Source organism: Branchiostoma floridae, chromosome 8 (assembly GCF_000003815.2).
Source record: "Branchiostoma floridae strain S238N-H82 chromosome 8, Bfl_VNyyK, whole genome shotgun sequence".
NCBI classification, from domain to species: domain Eukaryota; kingdom Metazoa; phylum Chordata; class Leptocardii; order Amphioxiformes; family Branchiostomatidae; genus Branchiostoma; species Branchiostoma floridae.
Genome location: NC_049986.1, coordinates 15,512,493 through 15,535,948, shown reverse-complemented (window position 1 = coordinate 15,535,948; position 23,456 = coordinate 15,512,493). Strand labels below are relative to the sequence as shown.

At 42.4% G+C, this 23,456-nt stretch overlaps 1 protein-coding gene across 6 annotated transcripts; it reads right to left on the bottom strand.

The window, feature by feature from the left end:
- Positions 1-9,553: 9,553 nt before the first annotated feature.
- Positions 9,554-23,444, bottom strand: LOC118420958. Of its 6 annotated transcripts, none has more exons than XM_035828057.1 (6): positions 23,416-23,444; positions 22,948-23,023; positions 14,541-14,706; positions 11,668-11,768; positions 11,151-11,278; positions 9,554-10,655 (listed from the first exon to the last, which is right to left on the bottom strand). In XM_035828057.1, the coding sequence occupies exons 3-6, from the start codon at positions 14,682-14,684 to the stop codon at positions 10,039-10,041; spliced, it is 990 nt and encodes a 329-aa protein (XP_035683950.1). In that variant the 5' UTR covers positions 14,685-14,706; positions 22,948-23,023; positions 23,416-23,444; the 3' UTR covers positions 9,554-10,038. The 6 variants fall into 6 exon arrangements, with proteins under 6 accessions (XP_035683950.1, XP_035683948.1, XP_035683947.1 ...); XM_035828055.1 differs by lacking the exon at positions 23,416-23,444 and adding an exon at positions 23,118-23,171; XM_035828054.1 differs by lacking the exons at positions 22,948-23,023; positions 23,416-23,444 and adding an exon at positions 19,950-20,281.
- Positions 23,445-23,456: the final 12 nt, after the last annotated feature.

Sequence of the window (23,456 nt, the reverse complement as noted above, 5' to 3'; positions counted from 1 at the left end):
AAGTTGTTGAGGGATAAGTTCTTTGTCTGGCGTCCTTGGCAACCGTTTATCACCCTTAGACTATTTCTTGTCACTTATGGCACACCTGTATTGGCTTAATACTTCTAACGTAAAATAGCAAGGTAGGCGAGTTAACTTCGGAAATCGCCATGCTATCAACATTAAAAGGAATGTGTTAATCAACAACTGTACGCTAACTGCGGGGCCGAGCAATCGAAGTATTTACCGATAACTAGTGCTAGCAATTTTTCAGATTAATTAACTGGCGTTACCCAGGTATTCAGGATGACCAGCGAGAATCTTTACGTCATGTAACCACAGGGGAATTTGCAAAGTGTACAAAGTCCTCTGATAAATCGAAGGTTGAGATAGAGCGGTCTCAAGGATAATTACCGAATAATCCAGCATCTCTAGATCTAATCCAGGAAGTTACAAGGGATCTAAGTTTGGTGTGTGATATTTTGTCTATATTTGATGTCGTGTTTTATTCGTCTACGTTGTGCCAGACCATGTTGTGTTGAATTGTACTATACAGGTTACTACGAAAGGAAAACAATCGAGATCCAAAGTATACATCAAAGGCTCTGCAACCCACATTGTAAACAAATCATCGATTTTACACAGATACGACAACATTAAGCCCGAAGTACCACAAGGATTACTCCAGAGTTAAGCTGGATTAACCGCGTCCTCTACAGGCTCACAAGTGGAGGCCGTTTGTCTACACATGGACCAAACATCCGCGTTCTGCGCTAATTGTTGTTACTAAGAAAGTCACAAGTACGCACGCTTGAAAACTCTACAACCGTCACGGTGAAGTTCATAGCGACAGCGCAACCAGTACTTTAGCTAAGTACTTTCCAAACCTTTTCATGCCACTGTTGGTCTGTAGACTGGGTTCCTTTCATGGCCTGGATTTTGCTCTTATGTTGACTAATTAAACCATTAACATACATTATTGGGGTAATCTTTCTCAGCATATTATGTAAACGCAATGATGCTTGTTGACTCATATTAACATGTACAACTTGCAGGTGCCGACGGCCGGTGAAAGGTTTGAATACGTTCACCTTTGTTTGAATCTTTCCAACAACCTCACTAAACACACTTCTATTGGGCCAAGCTCAGTGACATCAAACAACACGGGGGTACTTGAAGCGGTGCTACTATGATCATATGTGGATTTACAAGTACACTCACATGTTTGTCCATGTGTGCAATTGCTCATGGGTATCCAGCTACCATTGGTTTGTGACGGTGAATTTTCATTAAAAAAAGCTACAGTACGTAAGCTATGTAACTTTAATGCTAAACTACGTTAGTGTTTTCAGTAAGTTGGGCATGCTTTACTTTGTGTGCAATATTTAAACAAATGTCGTAAACGTTCTAGGCTCCGCCATCGTAGCCAACGGTTCACTGAATCAACCTGTGCGAACAATATCAATAATAGTGACGATGATGATGATGATGATGATGATATGTAACTGGCTCCTCCCCGCAGCAGGCCGGTGGATGTTGGGCGGGCTGCTATAAGCGAGATTTAACCAGGCTATCAGAGATACATAACATTACATACATACTACATATGAAAGTCACAGATGCACGCAGTCTTTCAGTGGCAGATCTGACACTACGATATACAGGTAACGTTTCCTGATGGAAGCTCTGGACAGCGCGAACACTGTTCACATCAGTCAATACAGCTGTTCCATTAGGCGACAACTGAAAAAGCTCTCAAGAACATTCACAAGTTCTCCTGTATGTACATTGCACAATGCTACTGTACTGAACTACCGTGCCTTATATACACGGGCAATTACAGATAAGTAAAGCGTAGACGTTACGATATATGGCATGAAAAATGGAAAGACAATTGCATCATTTAGTTTACTTTGGTGTTGAAAGTGATTGCCTACCTTCAATGCCAGCTTAAAAGAAATACCAATAAATCATAATTGTTTTAGGCTGACAACAAAGTATTGGTGAAAATAGGGGAATGTTTTGCAACCCTTTATATAGCCGTCCAAATCTTCTTGTCATTATATCCCTAGCTGCGCTATGACAACGTACTAATTTCCTATTGGTCTTCCGGAGACTATTTTTCTTTAAGATTTTAAAATCGAATTCCTATTGATTTATACAGCAGCTGTACACAGTTAAAGGAAGTGGCGGAGATTTTCTTTGTGAATCACCCGGAAAAATGTCCGGAAACTTGGAAAGAGTTCCGCGTCTTCAAAGCTATCCGTATCTATTGTGGGTAAGGTGTGCAAACATCGTTATGTTGTCTTGCACGATTGGAAGTACATCCCGACCCCCTCCTCTTATGTTGTAATCCCCTGGAGAACCTCTTGAAGGAAGCATGTGTTCCGGCAATGTTAAGTTTGTTTGTTGTCAATGTACACTTTATACACACTGTACACTTTATACACGGACTGTGAAAAAACGTAAAAGCCTTCACAGAAACTAAACCCCACGAACAATTCTCTGGCACCTGCTGGATAGACCTGGACTTGCACGACCTTGGTACGTGTGTACACAAAGCTGGTACACTAGTCCTTGAATCTCGTCAAACAGAAGAAAACACAGCGATAAGAATAGCAAACTATCCTGGTATTAGGTTTGGGTGATCACTACTGTTGTTATCGGCTTTTGTTGGATAAACTCCGATATCTCTGGTTTTATCTGGAATCTGAGTAAGACCTATCTGTCTCAGTAAGATGTATCATTGCAAAGCTTAGCGAAGTGAATAGGTGGCTACGGCATCTTTGCACAATGAATTCTATACGTGAATGCAGAAGATAAACCCACTCATATTTAATGCTGCTTTTTGTTATCCCTGTGCGTAGTATGTGGCTTATGAGGGATAATATTTTCATCTAATCCCATGTCAACAATAATGAGATTATCTGTGTTAATCGCAACTTCTTCGTAGTGGCTGTCCATCAATCTCAGACATGCCTGCAAAAGCAAGAACGTGGTGGACCAAAATACACACACAGTAAGTGTACAAAACTGCATGAAAAACGTTTACCTCGCAATGGTTTTATTTTACAGAAAAAATTGCTAGACTTTACTTCCAGCACTATAAAAACTATAGTGCGTGACTTACCCCTCTAATTTTTGGTCTTATTTTGCTTGGTGACAAAGAAGACAGACGTTATGCTCAGTATCTATAGGTTTATGGTACTGTACCTATGAAATTCTCCTCGCTCTTTTCGACAAGCACGGTGAACATTAGACCATGGCTTGTCGTATAGTTCTAAGGCCTGTGGCCTTTTCCAATTGCGTTTTTCCAGGGACGCATGTAGCCTGTCTTTGAACTCAAGCCAAAGCCACGTTAAACCACCAGACTACACAAGCTATATATACAAATCACTTGTTCAGCTGCCTGTCAGTTTGTTCACCGTATAGCCTTTTTCCTGAAATCTTCCCACCACGCATTGCAGCTTAACACGTCAATTTGGAGCCCCTGTTAATACATACTTGGTAACGTTACCTTCGTTTCTAAAACAGGACAAAGCCCCGACTTAGCCATCGTGAGAGGGGGTGTTGGAATTGTATTCAAGTTGCCACGCCAACGGCTGAACTATTGAGATTTGTTATCTGCTGTTTTGGTGGGGTATTCAGAACATTTGGTAATTTGCAACAACATTGGGTGATATCCGCGCAGAATTCGCTTGCTTGGAAACTTGCGCCGCCATCATGACTTGTAGGACAGCGAAGTGATAGGTCAATTACCGAATAAAGTTGAACATTCATTCCGAAACAAATCTGACAACACTGCTTTTCAACTTAAGCACCACCCTAAAATTCTAAAGATATTTCTTCTACATTTATCTTGTTCCTGGATGTCTGTAATAACATTTATCTCCTGTTAAAATTGGCTTATCTATTCAAATTTCTATAGATATCTACATATATGATAATTCTGAAATTGTAATGTTGAAATTTTTTTGATATATTGGATATGGCAAAAAATGTGACCACTCCCAAGAATGTGATTAAAAAGGATGTTGGTCTGCAAACAGGAGATTTGTTATCCGTCATTTCTTGGGGCTATGTATACCCTCCACCACATTTGCCCCTTAATCAATACATCAAGCCCCGCATAGCCGACCATGGCTCCCGACCTTCTCCGGACCATGGTTGGGAGTTACTAGTAGTCGTAAGCGAAGTCATCGACGGCTGGGAATAAGTCGTCGATGGTGCATAGCCGCCAATGGATCTTGACAAATTAAATTCGGAAAGTCATCATTTTATTCTTCTATATGCGATCAAACTAGCGAACTGGAGCTAGACTAAGATTGATTCCAGACTACTCCCAACCCAGAACCGACCTTGGTTGGGGAGTGGTCGGAAGTTAAGTCATGGGAAGTCCCAAAAATGCTGATTTATTATTTATTGTTAAGTCAAACCATTAATTACATGGTTATCCTTATTGCATCATTATCATTTTCTACATATTACGTTACTTTATCATTCATTGTTAATTCATACGCTTAATTACTTGTTTATCCTTATTGTATCATTATTATTCTATGTATTACTTTACTTTATTATTATATATCATAATCAATTTTGTTTAGTTTAAAGGAGGAGGGCTAAGTATAAGCTTCCCAAGCTTTTTCCCTCCTCCTGCACCTGTTTTATCCATTGTTTTCGTTTTGTGTTTTAATGTAACACTTGTGTGCGAATAAATAAACAAACAAACAAATGTACGCAGGGTATTTTTAGAGTCGTAAAAACACAGAAAAGGCCACAAAAGATCAACAAAATAATCCCGATCGACTCATCTGCTTTGAGATCTCCTATCTGGCACTTTAACATAGATCTATGAAGAAACTGTTTGTTGGAACAAAAAAAAAGTTTTACATGATAAAAGAGCTATTACAGGTGTGCTCCTTCCCAGGGGACAGATAGATAAGCAGCTTTCAAATGTAAATGCAAGAAGCCATTTCTTAGTCCACCTGGATTAAGTTTTCATCTTGTCTGGAGACAAGCAACATCAAGTTATCTTACATCAGTCAAAAAACTTAGACACAAGTTGTCTTTAAGCTCACACCTGTGCGTTAAAGTGGATATTATGTGAAGAAATAGGGATACTCTGTAGTTGTAGATTTTAGTTGGTGCACATATTTTAGCGACAGTACTCTGTGCGCTCGTTTGGAACTTTAAAGGCTGACTCGTTAGTGTTTTGGGCCCCATTTATCGTCTGTTAATTAAAATGTTTGTAACGAAGCATTGTATGTCAATCCCTAACGGATTAAGTAACTTCTGGCGTCTAATTTCTTCTTTTTTTGTACATTACCCCAAGGGAGTGATCATGAAGTACGTGTGTTGTTTTTGTCTCTCTCCCCCTCTCTAGGTGTTTGCTTGGTTGTCTGTCTTTCCCTTTCCGTCTTTTTTTTCTCTCTCTCTCTCCCTCTCTCTTTCTCTTCCTCTCTGCTTCCCTCCCTCTGCGTGTGCGTGTGTGTATGCGTGTTTGAGGGATGCAGTCTACTATCTACATAGTCTCTTCTATTCAGGTACAGTCAGAGCACTGACATGAATGATTATTAAGCAAAACAGGTGTCTTTCTGCTAGCCCCTCTCCCTAGCTCCAACGAAGGTGAAAGACGATATGAACCCCTTTTAAACTTAAACTAACAAGACGTCCCCATCGCATTATTGTTTTAACATTACATTGTATGATGGAAGACCTTTCGCCTTGTTTCCCAATGACTGCTAGTTCAGACGCCTAATCTGATTTACCCGCTCTCCTGTGTTAAAATCCTGTCTGTTTACCTGTGTATACAACACGCTGCATTGTCTGGTTATCTGAAGTACTTAGCGAAGGACCAGCCTATTGACTGATAAGGGGAGGTCTTAGTCACGCTCTGGACGTGAGATATGGACTCAGCTTATACTGCACAGCAGGAGGCCCTGGTTAGATATACAACATTTAGATTCGTTACAAAGCTACTTACTGGGATCCTTCCTGCTTAAAGTGGTGTTGGTGAGTTTTCTAATTCAACAACGCCTTAAATTTTACTACAGGGTCAGGGCGCTATAGCACTTACGGAAAATATCTACCAACACTGCAACGAACTGTTATCATACAACTCTGCCTAGTTAATGCTTTATAAGATAGATCTACGCACTAGTATTCCAACCCTTTCCTTCTCTCTATGACTGGTCGCATACCCCCCCCCCCCCTCTACATTGCAAACACACAGCAAACACAACTCTACCAGTAACAAAACACAAGTCAAATCCACGAAACACCCATAACACATGATTCCGCCCCGTTGCCACGGACAACGCACGACAAAGCCGCTCCGTCCCTTGGCTGACTCTCTCCGGGTGAAATCCGACCAGGTGGAAGAATTCCTGTGGACGTCACAGTTTCCAGCTAATTATTGTGGCGCCGTCCGTGTGGGAATCGTGCAGGTACAGAGGGGCCCGGGGGGTTAGCGATCGCAGTAGAGGTCACTGAACTTGTTTGTAGGTGCTTTATGGGAATATTGGCATATTCGGACGCCAGTTTGATGTCATGCTTAAGTAGTCGCCTTGTAAAGTCACGATTTCCGTGTATCGCCTAGCAGATGTATGATTTTACGCATGTTTTATAGTTTTTTTCCCTCCTTACTTTCTGATCCAGCTGTTTGGAGATGTGGCAAGTCAGAAGAATTTCGCAATCTTCACATCCAGTTTTCCCCTGATGACGATTTGGTTTTTATTCAACAAAGTAATATAATTCGGACTGAATACACGTCTAAGTCAAATACAGCTCCAAAATATAGTATAACGTTACCTACAATTGGTTAAATAATACTATTGTGAGAGAAAGACATACAATGAAAGATATACAATAAAAACTTGTAAAGGAACCGGATTCTAACGTTACATCTGCTTGGAGAATGATATTCTGTGTACAATGGACATTATTACCTATCGGTCTGTAGTCGAAACGCGAGGCGACATACATCAATTATTTATCACAACCTTCACCCGAGTTGACTTTCCGCATCAAAGAATGACACTAAAGCCGTATTCGCGGTGAATGGGACTTCTAAATCCAGGGATATCCCGAATGTTGTGCTGTCGTTCTCTTTCTCAATACCGGGCGACAAAATCGGGCGGTTTGCACAACGGCTGATGAAGGGGTTTGATGTTAGCTTCTCTCTCTAAGTGTCTGCCCCTCTCTGTCTGTCTCTCTCTGCTTGTTTGTGTTTGTTTGTGTGTGTGTGTGTTCGTTTCGGATTGTGTGTGTGTGTGTGTGTGTGTGTGTGTGTGTGAATGTGATGGAGCTATAGGTAATGATCCCTTGTATAACGGTAGTTTTGGTGGGCTTTCGTGTGGCTTTCATTGGTTCTCCAGCGGAACATCTCTGTGGATATGTTTATCGGTGCCGGGCAGATCTCTCTCTCTCTCTCTCTCTCTCTCTCTGTCAGTCAGTCTATACAGACTATGACAGATAGATATTAAGTATAGGCCTGGTCCGTCTGACAGTTTCTATTGGAACTACAGGATCATTTGTATAGAAATCGTTGAAAGAGGAATAATAACTAAAGGAAGTAAAATTCTCTTATGGTCCAGACTTTTCCAAGTTCTTAACCTTGACCACTCCCTCCACCATTATCGTAACTCGCCTATTGATTTGAATACCGCCATTCAAAGCGACCTACCACCGCTTTCAGTACCTGACTGAAGTCAAACACCACCAGTATTACGTTTTCAGATATCCACAGCATGACTGAAACAAAAATCAACACTTATACACGACAGCAGCGGGCGTGTTTTTGTTCGCTTTATTGAACGAGGTTGAGGTACTTATAACCATGGTGGGGGACTCTCCAAAGATTTACAGAGCAAATATAGACACTGCGTCTGCAAACTCAGATTCGAACATTCGTCGTCTCTGAGGGACGGTAAGGCACTGACTGGGCCCGGTAGGAGAGAACGCCATTTCAAGACGCAATTCTCAGTACAGAGTTCACACGACGAAACTTTTTCCGTCCACGTTTTCGCTTAAGATTACAACAAAGTACCTGTCAAATGCTTTTGACGAATGTCAGAAATTATGTGGTGCTCTCTTGCTCAATTTTCAATCAAAAAAAGATACAATGACTTGCTCGAGAACATTTCATACTTACTTACATTTCATGACCTCAACTAAATTTATATACAGGTCAAAATTGTCTTATATTTACAAGCAATTGATTCAAAATAGCCTGAATATATACACCATACATATTTCATGAAAAATACCACTTTTAACACTTCTAATATTTGGAAACAATGCGTCTTTGGTAACGACGAAGGTAACCCTGGATAGCGATTGTACGTGTTTAAAATTCACAGTTAGTAACTAGAATTCCTGCTAACAAATGATATAACGTTAACGTTACATTGTCAAGTCAAAGTAAACACATGCACAAAATATTGCTTTTGGTACATTCAAAGGCTAAATGACATTAGAGCATGTAACTGTAACATCAAAATTCTACGTACCTAGGGTAAGAAGTTTGAACTGTAAAATAATCTAATATTTCTCCTGAATAATGGACTTCTCCTGTTGAGTAATGTACCGAGTAACCTAGCCTGAATAAATCTCGCTTATAGCAGCCCACCCAACATCCGCCGGCCCCCTAAAAGGGGCCAGTTACAGCCCTGGACAGCAGAGTTTGTGTTGCACAGACTACGAGAAACCCAGAACTCCCCATACATAAATTGTCTGCCGCGACCGTTTACGGCGGCGTCGTTGGGAAGATAACACCACATTACAACCACCGGCTATCAACTACCTAGACAACTAACTCTGAACATATCCCTGGGATATATTGCGTAGTCTTACATACTTGCACTGTATCCAGATGCCCCATCGTTAATATGTGTTTTGCAACAAACTGTAGAGCTAGAGTTATGGATATTGCCAACGAGGGACGATACATTTCTGTCACGAAACGCTGAACGGCTGATGTTTGTTCGCCAGACATTTTTTGTCAAATTTCAACATTAAATGTTTTTTGTTCGTATACTATCGATAGTCGATGCAGAATGGTTATACATTTAGTTGTACATTTGACATCCTAAAGAGTGAGACCTTTGTTTTTATTTCATTTTTTGCCCTTTCTTACACATGCGTTGTCTTTTTAGAACGACAAATGTGAAAACAAAATGGCGGTCTTTAATGGTTCGAAGCGTCCTCACGGTCATGAACTTTTGACCCGTGCGAGTCACGTCCCATATTTATCACATCAGCCCATCTTACACTACTGTATTGTAGTCAACTTGAAGTAGAAAGCGGCCGTCAAATAGGTCGGCGCCGTGTCAGACTGTGTACACTAACCGTTGCACGAAAATCAGGAGAGTGACACTCTGAGGCCATGTGATTTCATTATATGGATGCCATCCACTGGGCCCCCAAAAACTGACTCGAGCGTGTGAGGGAACATAAACCCTTTTGAACAAAAGTTTCTATCATCATGAAATTTAGAGGTCAGAAATGTTGAAAAATGATTGAACACACTGAATGTGTCAAAGCAAACGATAAAATTTTAGTCTGGTTCTGATATTGTTTTACGATTTCCAGCATGTATTTGCTCATTTTCTGCCTTTTGTACGATTTACCGTATGGTCACAAAGTTTTCCTTTTAGAAACTTACGAAAATTAATTCGCTCGCGGATGCCATCCACATAATCAATGTGGTCCAACAAATGCTAACCAAACCAACCGTTTTACGACATGGCTTCAGTGCTGAGTTTTAACGCACAATAAATATCGTCTGGGGAGCCGTCAGCTTCTGTTCGGAATGTCTGGTTCTAATCAATGACCATGGCTTTGTGGTGTACAACTGAACTATTTCTAGCGCTGCACTGTCGGTCAGCTTCTCAAAGTACAAGGATTTGCAAGGAACCCTTTCGTCAGTACTGACCAATGTAACAATAATAACTTCCTATTTTTCTGTCATATGCCATATTTCGCTCAATCAATATTGATCATGACTAGTTATACTGGTAGTGGATGAAAAACAAATCATGTTCGAAAGACTGGACCTCACTCCTTGGCTTCCATTTCTTCGTTTTTAGCAAAGATCTCATTGACAGAGAGCGGTATTTCGCTCGGCAGAAGCTCTCCCTTGCCCATCCTCAGGTACCTCGCCTTCTTGGCTTCATCGAAGGAGTCTTTAAAATTAGGTAAGGTGTGTAAAGTCCTCACGTGACCGTCAGGCGCGTACAACTCCGGATTAAACACCGGGTTGGCTAAGAAGTCTTCAACGCTCTGGAGGTCACTTTTCTTCTGAGACGCTGGTGCTACTAAACTATTCACCTTGCCGGGCGCGTCTTGGATGTCCGGTAGCACGGGAACCGAGTCCAGTCGCGGCTCCTCGGTACTTTCAATGCTGCTCTTTGAAGCGAGTCTTTTCGCTATGGACTCCTTCACTTCGTCCATGTTGATCTCCATCCCGTTCTCGCCGCGCGGAAGTCTCGGCGAATCTCGCGCTTTTCTCTTGGTCCTCTCGTCCACGCCGATGAACTGGTTTACCTTTTCTTGCAGGCTCTTGTTCTGGGCTTCCAAGATGGCCTTCAGTTCACGTGACTTCCTGGACATCTCAAGTTCTTCTTCAATGTCTGTTGGCGAGGAGGGCAGTTCTACCGACTTACTAACAGCAGCTGTAGGAGAAAGATACAACGTAACATTTGTGACCCATTTGTCAATCATAACAAAAAATGTCAAGTGACACGTGTAAATTATTCAGAAACAGTTCATCCTCATTAAGGCTGCTCCTGTGCATCTAACTTCAAAGCTTGTTTTTGGCTTGGCTTCTCTATTTGCCTGTACGCTTGTCTGCATGTCTGTCCGTCCATCCGTTCATCTGTCTGTCTGTGTGTATGTGTGTGTCTCCTACACAATGAAGTGTTGCCATACATGCTTAGCGCTGCCATTTTGTTGTCAGTGGGACTGACAGGGTTAGCCTGAGTATCATCCTGGTTAGTTTACCAGGGCTCCCATACTCCCCTTTCACTGGTTGGTGAAAGAAGAAAAATGACACGAAAGAAGAAGAAGAACCTGATGGTCAAAGGGGGATACTCAAGTTATGACAGGGTCACGAGGCAGTATAAGTAAGGGGTGAAGTCTGCCATCTCTGACGGAAGTACTCCTCTCACCTGTGCCGCGCCTGGGACTGATGGCGGGCAGGCCAGACCGCCTGACGTCCCGATCATTCTCACCGTCCTGTCCGGAGGATTGGCGCAGGGAGATCTGGGTACCGAACCCGCGGCCACGCTGACTGTACCTACACAGGGAAAGACAGTTGTTTGGTATTGCTCGTAACACTTTCTATCAACCCTTCTTTCCTTTCTTTTGTCTCGTTCTTCCCCGTCCCTGGTTAATTACATCTCATTGACGCTACTATGTGTCGTATTTTATCTACATAATGTAGCAATATTGTCAGTTGTCTCCACCGGGATTGTAGAATTGTAGAAGATTGTAAAATTCGGAAAGATATGAGAGTGTCCGCGATATGGGTAATGTTGCCCTAATTTGGCCAAACTCCCCTGGCAACTTATTTTGACAGCGTGCACATGTAGTTATTATGATAGAGACTTTGCAACTTTTAGGCTTCCAATATAAAAAAAAAAACACTGTTGACTGATAGCCATCACTCTACAAGCAATGCCTAACCTTCCTTCCCGTATCTTCTCCAACTCCCTCTCGATTCTCTTCTTCTCCTTCGTCATGGTGGTCAGCTGGTACGCCTTCACGGCCTCCAGTCCGTGCGAACCCTGGAGGAGGAACATAGTGTAATTTTATTTCATTTATCTTTACGACATTTCATTGAACGCGCTGTCAAATTTTAGGTCGCAGGGCGGAAGCAGCGAAGGGGACGGTCACATAGGCCGTGCGTTCGTCGTACGATTTTGATGCCATAGGATTTTCAAGCAGGCCGTGACAGAACCAACCACCGACATTGTTCGACAAAATGATTTTGTGTACCAAGACAGTTGAACTTTGCAGTAGACGAGCATTTTTGTCCTCCAAAATGCACGAAGTTGGCGATCGCACGCCCACGCCCTAAGTCGTCGCCTAGTGGAATGGGATAATAAGATGAACTGTGATCATCAGCAGTCCGAAAGATGTGAACTTAATTTTGGTCTGTATAACCACTAAAATACCTTTGTTAGGGATGAATTAAAGAGATCTATATAGAGTTACGAAATATTTGGGATACATTCTTTAAATTGCTTCAGTTTTGTTATATAACAGTTCAGAGAAGACAGATGACTTCAATAGAACACAATCTGCTTCACAATCCTAAGGTTATCTTACAGGTGGATGGACAGCTTGTCGACTTTGTTGGTTGTCCTTGGGTACTTTATGCTTATCCCGCTCAATTTAAGTATAGGGTTTATTCCGCTCAATTTGTGTGCAGGCTTTCGATCCAGCTTATTCTAAGTACAACTGTTGCCTCTAGTGTGTCTAAACCAGCCACAGGCTGAGATTAAAGCACGTCCGTTCGGATGATGACCTTAAGGTGGGTCCACACGTGCCTATATACACGTATCCACGCCCGTATGAGAAACGTATGGGATTTTAAGCCTCTTCCATGCTCTACAGGTCGTTGGAAAATAGCAGAAATTGGACAGATTTGATTTGACAACATGCCAAAGGCGTTAGTTGGCCGATGAGTATGGTTTGCGACCCGGCTAAATCGTCTGACATTTTATCTGACTATATTTGTCCAATTTCTATTATTTTTCCAGCAACCTGTGGAGCCTGGTACGGGCTAAGGCTTCCATACGGCCCCCATACAGATCAACCACCCCCTCTCCTAATCCTTACAACAGCTAGAATAATGGTTATATTCCACATCATATCTTTGTATGATATTTAGAATGAACAGGGTTGTATTGCCAAATTATTGTTGATTGCTGTCGAATATTTCCAAACATAAAATTCTCCATCTGGATTTTGTGTAATTTTCGGTCTCTGGAATTAGTAATTTTCGGTCTCCGGAATTCTTTAATCACAAAGATCATCTTCGATCTTTCAGCTTTTGAAATCGAAGATTACTTCAAATTTTTACCGAAGAATAGAACGTGTAAGATTAGAACTGCTTGTCTTAACTACCAAGCCAACATAGCACAACACGTGCGTCAAGACGTCTGTAGCTAAGACGTGGAACAAAGACGGTCTAAGATTCTGGACGTCTTAGCCTGAGGTTGTTCTTAGATGTTTTACTAGTAAAGAAACGAACACATTTCTAGGCTGCCGCCGGCAGTACTGTTAGTCTTAGGTATTACTGCCTCAATAGAGTGGGTGGGACTCTTTCCTGAATTACTGTAATTTATACCATCGGTTACTTCGTGGTATATACGCACAAATCACAGTTCAAATGCGCGCTTGGTCAAAGCATCAAACATTTTACCAGTAGTAGCAGTATCAAAACGAAAGCATATTGCTCTAAAACTACCTAAATCATTTCTTTTTCCTACTTTTTGGATGAGGGACAGACAGTTTTGCTTAAGCTTCGCTATTGTATCGTAAATACCAGGTTTGATAGCCCTGCTATATATATGACCAGCTGTGGCAACATGACTCTGAGCGGGCGAATCAATTTTAAGCCACAAAATTTCTACAGAACTAGGAAAACTTGGAGTCGCCCTTTGTCTACAGACATGGGAACTCGTACAGCCGATTATGGGACCACACTTTGATAAGCATGTCAAAGGCGACCTTAATCCACCTACCCTCAATGTCAATGTTTAAAATTCCAGCAGATATTTGGATAGATTAAGACAGCTATGCCGGGTCTCAAGTAATAGTCGGTGGTCTTAACAAACTTTTGTTGCTTGCTGGTTCTTTTATTCAAATTTGGTGGGCTAAGCCTAAAGCCGTCCGTATTCTTTCCTTCTGTATATCTTATTACTTCTACTCCAGCGTGCACGTATACACAAACATAAAACTGCATTACACGCATTTCCACCTGTTGACAAAGAGGTCGCGGCACATAATCGCAACAGAGTCCGATAATTGTGGGCTTTAGGGGCATGGCAGTAGGCACGCAAGAGCGTTCGCATGGCCTACCAAGGATGAAGTGTTCGTACGTTCGGACCCTTGTGGTGGCACATAGGGCAGTACGTTTGAATATTGTTTCAGTAGTACGGTGAAATTTTGCATGCTAGCCCCTCCCCTTTGCTCGGATCACCTCCTCGAACACGTAACCCCCATTTTACCTCCCCTTCAAAGGACGGGTGCAGCCCCAACCGAAATGCCCTTCCCATGATTGAACGGGGTCTACAGTTACCAACTAACTAATTGTGTTGCATGCAGTATTCATGGCGACAGGCAGATGCTTGCCTCTGACTTTAATCTGTCAACTTTCGATCTCATTTCACAGAAAACTTGAGGGATCACGTTGAGATTTCCTTTCGTTTTCACACATTCACACATTTGATCAAATGGCATTAGGTCTGCCTTACTTCTAAGCATACCTAATGATAAGCAAAAGAAATTGATAAATAAAGTACTGATGAATGAATTAATGAAACTTTTACCTCCAAGGAGTTGTTAAGACGCGCCTGGGACCTTTTGTTGTATCTTCGGTTCTCCTCGCTTCTTCGGACGATGTCGGCGACGGTCGGGACCGCTCGGCGGCGGGGCTGGTACGTCACCCCGTTGGAACTCATCCTGTCCTGCATCACCGCACGCTTACGTCATCAACTGCACGGGATGGAAAAGAAGGCAATCAGTGATAGCAGGCAATAGGGACGTCCACAAGTCTCCAAAGTTTGAATTCTTGAATTTCTTCTGTTGATCGCTATTCAGAGGGATCCTTAAGCCTCCGATAGTTTGGGGTGGCTCAGCCTGCGTTGCTGGCGGGTTCGATTCCTAGTATTCTTGGCTAGATGTTGTGGACGTGAAAAAACACTTGACACGGATTCCCTCATTCCACCTAGATGTAAAAAAAAATGACTTCGTTTGGGGAGGTAAAAGTCAGTGGAAGGAGAGAGATGGTCTTCCAATACCATGCCCTAGACACAGTGGATAACACTGTTTCCTTGGCCTCAAAAGACTCTAGCAGCCTTCCAACCGGCCAGGCAATGGAGCCTGGACAGCGAGACTTGGTTTGTGTTACTCAGGCTAGGAGTGTCTCAGACGTCAAATCCCAGTACGTTATAAAGAACCCAACACACTTTTCTAGTGGGGTGACCCGGTATGCTTGGGGACATCGCAGGCCTTCTCTCCTGTCATGGAATGACGAATAACCAATAATTAAAATGCTTGACGTCCTTTCTTAATTTATTGTAACACCAACAGCACCAACTGGCACAATTGTGCAGGCCATGAGAAGAAAGATTTATTGGGAATACATGAATTTAAGGACTATCAATAGATCGATCTAACAGTAATCACCTGACAGTAGTGCCTTTGTTTTCACCATGTAACGTCCAAAGTTTAGACCACATAACACAATACCTGAACAATGACAGGTCAGGCAATATGACATAAACAAACTTGGGCTAAAGAAAAACTTAAACTCAAACCATCATTCTCTTGGCAGCTAGCCGACCGACCGAACGGGCGAATGAAATGCTCCCTAGGGCAAGCTCAGTTCCCCGAGTCGACTAAGTATTTTGGCTGGCCGATTGCTATGACTTTTTCTCCGATTTGACTGTGGGGTCTGGTAGTGTACGTTAGGTAAGCAGTGTATATTTCAAATTTTGAGATCTGTGGTTACATGCAGAGGTACGTTAGCCTCTACCAGGCTCCACAGGTCGCTGGAAAAATAGTAGAAATTGGTCAAATAAGACAGAAAACACACCAAATGAGTTCGATGGCCGGGGAGTACAGTTTGCGACCTAAGGTAGAGCCTAGAGGTACGTCACCCGAATAAACATTTACCTACCGTGAACAGTACGCCGCAACACTCGTAAATAAAACAATCATCAGAGTTGCAACATGGCGACCGACATATAGCTGGGCTGTCGTCTGCAAGACTAAAACTGCAATAGCTATAGCGCTTTCCGAGATATCACCAATAGACCCTTGTGATGACCCCTATAATTATGCAGTTGAACAGCAACCATTATCGTGTCAATCTGATTGGCGACCACTCGACAGGTAACCAATTAGACCTGGTGCCTCAGAAATGGGAGGGGCTGCCTAGCTAGCCTTCAGTATATTTACATGTTCCACTATTCCGTACAAAAAAGGGAACAGACAAGTATAAGTGTAGTATCTAGATTAAGCAATTGCAGATGATTGCCATTGAACAGTTTTTGTAGTATTTATGGCACGTTAAGAAGTACATGTTATACCTTTTGAAAGATAAAAACCCTGTGAACAAAAATGCACAACGATGAAATTTTAGACGCATCAGAGGGATTGCGTGCTATAATGAAATAAACTTTTTGGGAGAACGACTTCTGTTTGCACTCTCAAAGAATGCTTACCTGTTCGTTCGTATGATTTATGATATGCAAAATCGATGTGATAAGTTGATTGCTGAAACTCGTATACTCATAAATCCGAATAAAAACGTTCCGGACTATGATGTGCAATTTGCTAGTGTCAAACATCTATGCTGTGTGGGAGTCCACACGTATAAACATGTTTTTCCCAATCGTGTAATGTAGAAATAATGAACCTCTTGTACAAGGGGAGGTCACTTGGTCACCATTAGTGCACAGGGCGCACTCTGGTTTTCGTCACGTTGAAGTTTACCTTTCTTCAAACATTAACCAACTCGCGGCGCTGCTTTGTACGTTGTTCTGATTGATCACCTATAAAAGTTTACCTGGCGTACAGGTGCGTTACCTGAGGGGTCGGAAAGGTGAGCACGGACGTGACAAATGAAAATCTTTACCGGACCCGACGTTCTAATCAGTAGTGCGGGAGGATTAGTGGCAAAACAGGATCAAGTAATTATCTGATAACGCACTCCGTGACAAATAAAAAGTCGTGAAAATACCACTGTTTAGCGAAAAAGAACATTTAATCCGAAACATGGTCTCAAACTACGTACCGGCATGGTTAGTTATCTTAAATGACACTCTATAGAGCCGATACAAGGGGACTATGCTATTGTGGACAAGTATTTACACAAGGTTTAGCCAAAAAAAGAGCAGCTCATTTGTATCGGGCTCACCCAGCAATGGTAGCCAGGGTCGCAATGGGTTCGTGTGAAACGTTATTGTTGTTCACGCTGTAGTGCCTATTGGCACATAGGTCGGCAAGTTTCCTTGTGTATGCTGTTTCAGTAGCAGGGTATATATATCATCATAGCTATAGGGGCTGCTAGCACCTCCATTTTACATCCCTTTCGATTCCGAAAGACGGGTGCAGCTCTAACCGAGATGCCCTCCCCAGGATTGAACCAGTGTCTCCCAATTAGTTCTACTGTGTGGCTGTTTTAGTGGGGCGCACCTTTCATGTGCATCGGCACTCAGGGTGGGAGGAGGATTGTTACTTTCTGACCTCCATTACTTTTTTAATTTCACAACAGGGGGAGCAGTAGAGCATGATACTAGAAGAACGAAAATCTAAGATGAATTCCTGTTGTTGGAAACTGCCAGTCTACGTCATTACAAGGAAGTTATATAGACTACATAACCTCATTGGTCATTCCAAACGACCTAATGTCTATATGTTAGTCTAATTTTGTAAAGATACGAATATACCCCTCCCATATTTACTATGAATACATGCCATGCCGGACGGGTTCTAGTGTCGTGACCCCGAAGGATGGACACAAGGAACCGACGTCTGTGTGTGACGTCAGTGAAATAACGTACAGTTTGGCGCTGACGTATAACTGAGGAATTAAGACCGAGACCAGCAAACATCAATAGTATCATCTCCAAGCAGATGTTGGGTTGAAACATTGTGATAGTTCTGACTACTGAGTTTGGCTAATAACAGCCGTGGCTGGTGGAAAATCCCGGCAACTTCTGAAAAACATAACGATCTTCTACACCAATATCTGCTCAGAGATTAGTCTCCTAGCGATTGTGAAAGCGTAGAATAGACGTAAAGAGATGGATAGGTTTATCACAGGGAAGAAAAAAACATCTAGTAAAACCTGTCTGGCCATGGTGCACCTGTTCTCGTGTCCACCAGGCCTTCCTACGGGGGTGCGGAGATCGTAGAATTCGGCCAAAGATTGGCCAGGGGAGTCAGTCCACGCTAAGGTTCGACCGACCAACTCCTCTAGTAGCAAAACATCCCTGTCAAATTTTTCTCCCTATAATTGCCAGCGTTATCAGTCCGGTAGAGTCTATACCTATCCTCGGATACGCCTCCAATACAGCGGAGCACACATGTAAACTGTGGGAGGAGCAGACTAGCCACAATAAGGAAGTTTTTACTGCTCTTACTTTATTTATGGTATGTCTCGCTTTGTTATTTCCTTATTGGTTTCCCGTCGCAATAAGACCAAGTGTAAATTCAAGTTTGCACCATATAAACTGTCTGGGAAATTCCCGTTCAAGTCCGGACACTTTCCCAGAAGGGGACACGTTTGTGTGACTGCATGTCTTTCCGCGATCTTCTCTTTGTTTCCAAAACTTCAGAATATTTCTGGACCATGACACGGAATTGTTCGGCGTTTCCTCCCCGAGTTCCCGGGCAACGAAGATGACTCAGTAACGGTTTACCAGCGGTGTTGTTCTGCCGTCTGCCCGCTGCTAACAATAGCTCGACGTGTTAACTTACTTCCATCCGTGTTTATCCAAACTCGGCTGACCGAATCTCCGAGCAAATATGTTGTTCGAATCTGTAATTTTGGACGTCGTTCCTGCATCAAACTTTTATACTTTTTGATTTGTTTTTACTGATCAGGTGAGAATATGAAGAGAAAACTGGACAGCCACATGGGATATAGACCTGAAAATCCTCGTTAATACTATATTTAGGGACTGACCTAACCGCGGTGTTTTCTAACAAAACAGCTCACAGTAAAAGGGGAAACATAACAGTTGTTTTCTCATGGAAGACTTCAATACCTGCACTCAACCTCTCCAAACACAACATGTAAAAGGCCAAATTGCTAAATATACAAAGCGTTGTTTGAATGGAAAAATTTGGCAAATAAAACGCATAATTCGTCCGGTACAACACCCTTTGCAAATACAGGGAAAATTTAGTTATATCATTTTCTCATTCATTCAGGAGCGCTTACAGAAAGTGATTTTTGGTCTCACTCTATCCAGGTGTTATGAAAAGTTGTCGACTAATACCGTGTTTACCGGAGCCTGTATTGCAATTTAAGATAAACGATAAGATAAGTGCGGTGGATTCACATGTAGATCCTTATTGTCCCGAGACCGCACCAACTCCCAAATGGCCACACCTGTTTCTACTATAATTAACATTTATAACTCGGGGCAACTGAAAATATTGTAACGTTACTCACGCGTTTAACCAACAGTCGTACGATTTTTTTTTCTTTCGATTTAAGGGTGACTTTGACAGAACAGAGTGTGAACAACAATTTACGACATATTTTTGTTTATCATATCACAAGGCTCCTAAATTTTGTACGACAGACCCAGGAATGTTCCAAGAATGTCCCCAATTTGTTGTCGCAATACTGCAATACGACGATTGTGATAGGGGCTCAACGAAGCAACATCTTTTTGTAAGTTCTTCATATGCTTCTTCTGCTCTTGCAACGATGAAGAAAAAATGCCTTTTTCTGACCACGACCTGGGGCATATTTAATCCCCTACGCTCGTCTGCGAAATATCAATGGCTATAAGTTAATTCCAAGTGACAAAGCAACGCTTGTGTCATGTGTGCGCGACCTCTGTTCACACAAAACGCTTTCCCACCCACACTAGTCTCACTAGACCGTTCAAGCCATTTTCCAATCGTCCTTTACTGTGTACTTTAGGTAGTCTGTTTAGGTTGGTAGCCGTGTATATCGAGCACCAAATGTTGTCTAAATGAATGTGACTGCTTACCAGCATCAGATTGATGTTGTAGAAGCGACAGTCGTACTCTTCACCAACCCTGTCGCCGGCCCGTTGTCTCGAAGAGCGAAGACTACATCACACAAGTGCCGGGAACCAACGCGCCCCCTTCACTCCACAAACAGAGACCGCACAAGTCCTAACTCCGTGATTTTCCGCCGAAAATCAATGTTGTACACTCACCAAGCCCCCTGCTCTGTTGTCCTGCTCTGATTCAGCTGTAATCTGGCTGTGTTTTTTAATCCCAGAGCGAGCGGGTGCGCCCGAGTCACTGAATGGGCACGTTGTTGTGTGGGCCGGCCACTATACACATAGTAACCGATTAACTTCCTTTCTTATCCAAATCAAAAGGCGGGCGGCTCAGGCCAGCTGAGATAAACATCGTGATGCTCGTCACTATGATCTAAATTATTTCATCATGGCATAGGTACACATATTAGATTTATAATGCATGGAAGTAAGTTAAAAGTAAGGCATTTTCGCGTTCGTCGTACAATCGTACAACAAGGTTTACGACATTGTACGAATACATTCTCAGGATAATCAAGTCGTGGGTCTGTCGTACAACATTCAGTTGCCATGTGATGGAAAAGCTAGCCGTAGATCCTTCTTGATATTAGGTTCTGTCATAGTCGGAAAACGGTACAACAAGAATAGTAAGGAGAATACAATTGTACCTTACAATAAATCGCTTTAATGATTAAATTTATGATGTTTTCAATGAGGAGACAAAGTTCCTGTTGCGGTACTCTTTGCTTGTTTGGCTATCTGGTTGTGACAGGTGTCACAACCTGGCGCGCCCTCTAGCGCACGAAAAACACAACCGCAAGGACAATTAGGTTCAGTCAATAAAAAGTGTTTTCCTTTGTAGCACCCTCGTTAAGAGAAACCCATTAAAAAAAGACAAAATGTTTTCGCTGCGGCGCAGACGCGGTCACGCGTTATGCACGATTTACAAGTCGACAGTTCAGTGTCAAGGAAGTGTAACATGTCGTGGTGCAGGGTTTCAGGATAATATGTGTACTTTCCTTTCACTCGACACTCTCTTCGAGAGGTTCCACCCATTCACCGCACGGTCCTTTCTCTTCAGTTGACAGTTGAACAGGTTTGAACGGCCCACTGACGTCCAACAAGGGCGTAGCATATTGTTGTACGCTCGTTTGGTACATTACCTAGTGTTGTACAACGGACAGAATAACATATGGGCCAAATAACCGGAAACGAGGATCGCGCTCCATTTCATTTCTGCATATGTAAGAGGAACGAGGGATCAAGGGAAAGCAGAAAGGACGAGTCGAGTAGAGAATAGAAAAAAGAGCAGAGAAGAGAACAGTAGAGTAGAGTACAGTACAGTACAGTGCAGTACACTACAGTACAGTACAGCAGAGCAGAGCATAGTTAAGCAGATAAGAGAGGAGTAGAGTAGAGCAGAGTAGATCATCGCAGCAGAGCAGAGTAGAGCAGAGCAGAGTTAAGAAGAGAAGAGAGGGGTAGAGTAGAGTAGAGTAGAGTAGAGTAGAGTAGAGTAGAGTAGAGTAGAGTAGAGTAGAGTAGAGTAGAGTAGAGTAGAGCAGAGCAGAGTAGAGCATATCAGAGCAGAGTAGAGCCTAAAGTAGATAAGAGCAGAGTAGAGTAGAGTAGAGAGTAGAGCAAAGCTGAGTATAGTAGAGTAGAATAGAGTACACTCTTCGACCTGTGGAATTTGGGTTCCCAATTTAAGACTTTCAATGCCCAATCTGCTGGAACATAAAGCCTAATCCCAGCCCATCTCTTCGTGCATGAATAGTTTTAAGATCCCCCCAGGCCAATGCCCCATGGACGTGCAGGTGCGCCATACTGTACATGTGTCCTGACTTACAGTCATAAGCATGCCTAAGCACGTCGTTACACTGTTGAGTAAGCTGTAAGGTCGTAGGGAGCCTAGGCGTGCTCAAACAGACACAAACTTGTTTACTGCACTGAAGATATTTTCTATTGCAATTTAGAGATGTACATAACCTACATACGCAGTCTGTTTCGTATATCCTTTCGTAACTGTTACAGAAAGGAAATACTTTCTGTAGCTTAAACGTTAACATAACACTATTTCAGAAAAAAAATAGTCCAAGCTAACCTACAAATAGACGTTAGAAGGCAAATTCGTTTCGCTTTTTTTAAAACTCCATGACTCCCTTTTTCGTTTCAAACTAGAAACTAAAATTCTACTCTTCTCTAAGGTAAGAAAGCGATTGGTAACCGACAAACGGCTAACCCCCCCAAAATTGGAATTCGACTTTTGAAATCTGCTTGGGGAGAGTTCTTTGGCAACATACCTTACTCATTGTCAAAACAAAAGCACAGACAGCGTTTCCGACGAGGGAAATGGACTTATTTGCTAATTTGATAAATCGCTTTTCCTGCGCTCTCACGACACGCAAACCTGGCTACTCGGAACAGAAGTCTGGTAACCACAGTGACTTTTGTTGTACTTTCTATGCAGCGTATTCTGCATATTCAGAGAAGAGGGGGAATCGACGTTTCCTGCCGTTATTTACCCTATACAAAATATTTCATGACTAAGTTCTGATGCAGAAACAAACTTGTTAACGTTAATATCTCATTCTAAACAGAAAATGTACAAACAGCTGTCAGAGAATACGCAATGGCACCAAACGAAATATTTCTAACCCAAGTATGATTGCAACCACCCTTTCGCAGCTATTTTCTGGTGGGGTGGGAGTACACACACACAATCCCTTCTCCCGCCAGAAGTTCTTGCCTATTCCTACAAATTCAAAACTCACGGTCATGTAAGCCTTGCCTACACACTTAATTGTGTACCAGAAATGTAACATGCCAAATTGTACCTCTAACGTACCAAGAAACCATAGTTACATCGCACAAACCCGGTTTTGCTTCGTGACAATCAAAATTGTCCCCCGTCCAACCCTGGTTTGAACTCGACCTACATTCAACAACCTGAGTTCACAAAACCTGTAGTTGTACTTACAGACAGACCGGCCATCCACACCAGACCTCAGCCAGTTGAATACAGAATCCTCGGATGATTTGCACAGAAATATTCGCTGAAAAGAGGAAGCAGATCAGAGCTATTTTTGGTAATGACACACCGAAAGAAATGCGAAGATGCACCGTCAAGTCTGTTGACACAACATTCACCTGTTTGCGGAAGTCTTCCTATATCTAAGAAGAAGCTACCCTCTAGGTCAGCAAATAAGGGGGTATGGATGGGGTAATAAGAATATCTACAATGCAAACTAGACAAGAAAATTTACAAAAGCCGAAAACCTGAAGCTATTTACTGGACGGTTCGTAGAATTGCTACATAATCAGACAGTGCAAGCTGAACTAACGTTAGCTATGTAGACGGATGAAGTTACATTGACTTTTCCAGTACTGAAAATGCTACATTCTAAGTCGGGTAATACCACTGAATAATGACAGATGAAATACAAACCTGTTCATAACAAATATCTCCCAATCATGCCAGACCGTCTG

Excerpts from the sequence above, each read along its gene's own strand:
- LOC118420958 (XM_035828057.1), bottom strand. The coding sequence starts at position 14,684 with ATGCAGGACAGGATGAGTTCCAACGGGGTGACGTACCAGCCCCGCCGC. Across the intron at positions 11,769-14,540 it reads GTCTTAACAACTCCTTGGAG|GGTTCGCACGGACTGGAGGC; the intron begins GTAAAAGTTTCA and ends TTCCTCCTCCAG. Across the intron at positions 10,656-11,150 it reads CAGTCCCAGGCGCGGCACAG|CTGCTGTTAGTAAGTCGGTA; the intron begins GTGAGAGGAGTA and ends TTTCTCCTACAG.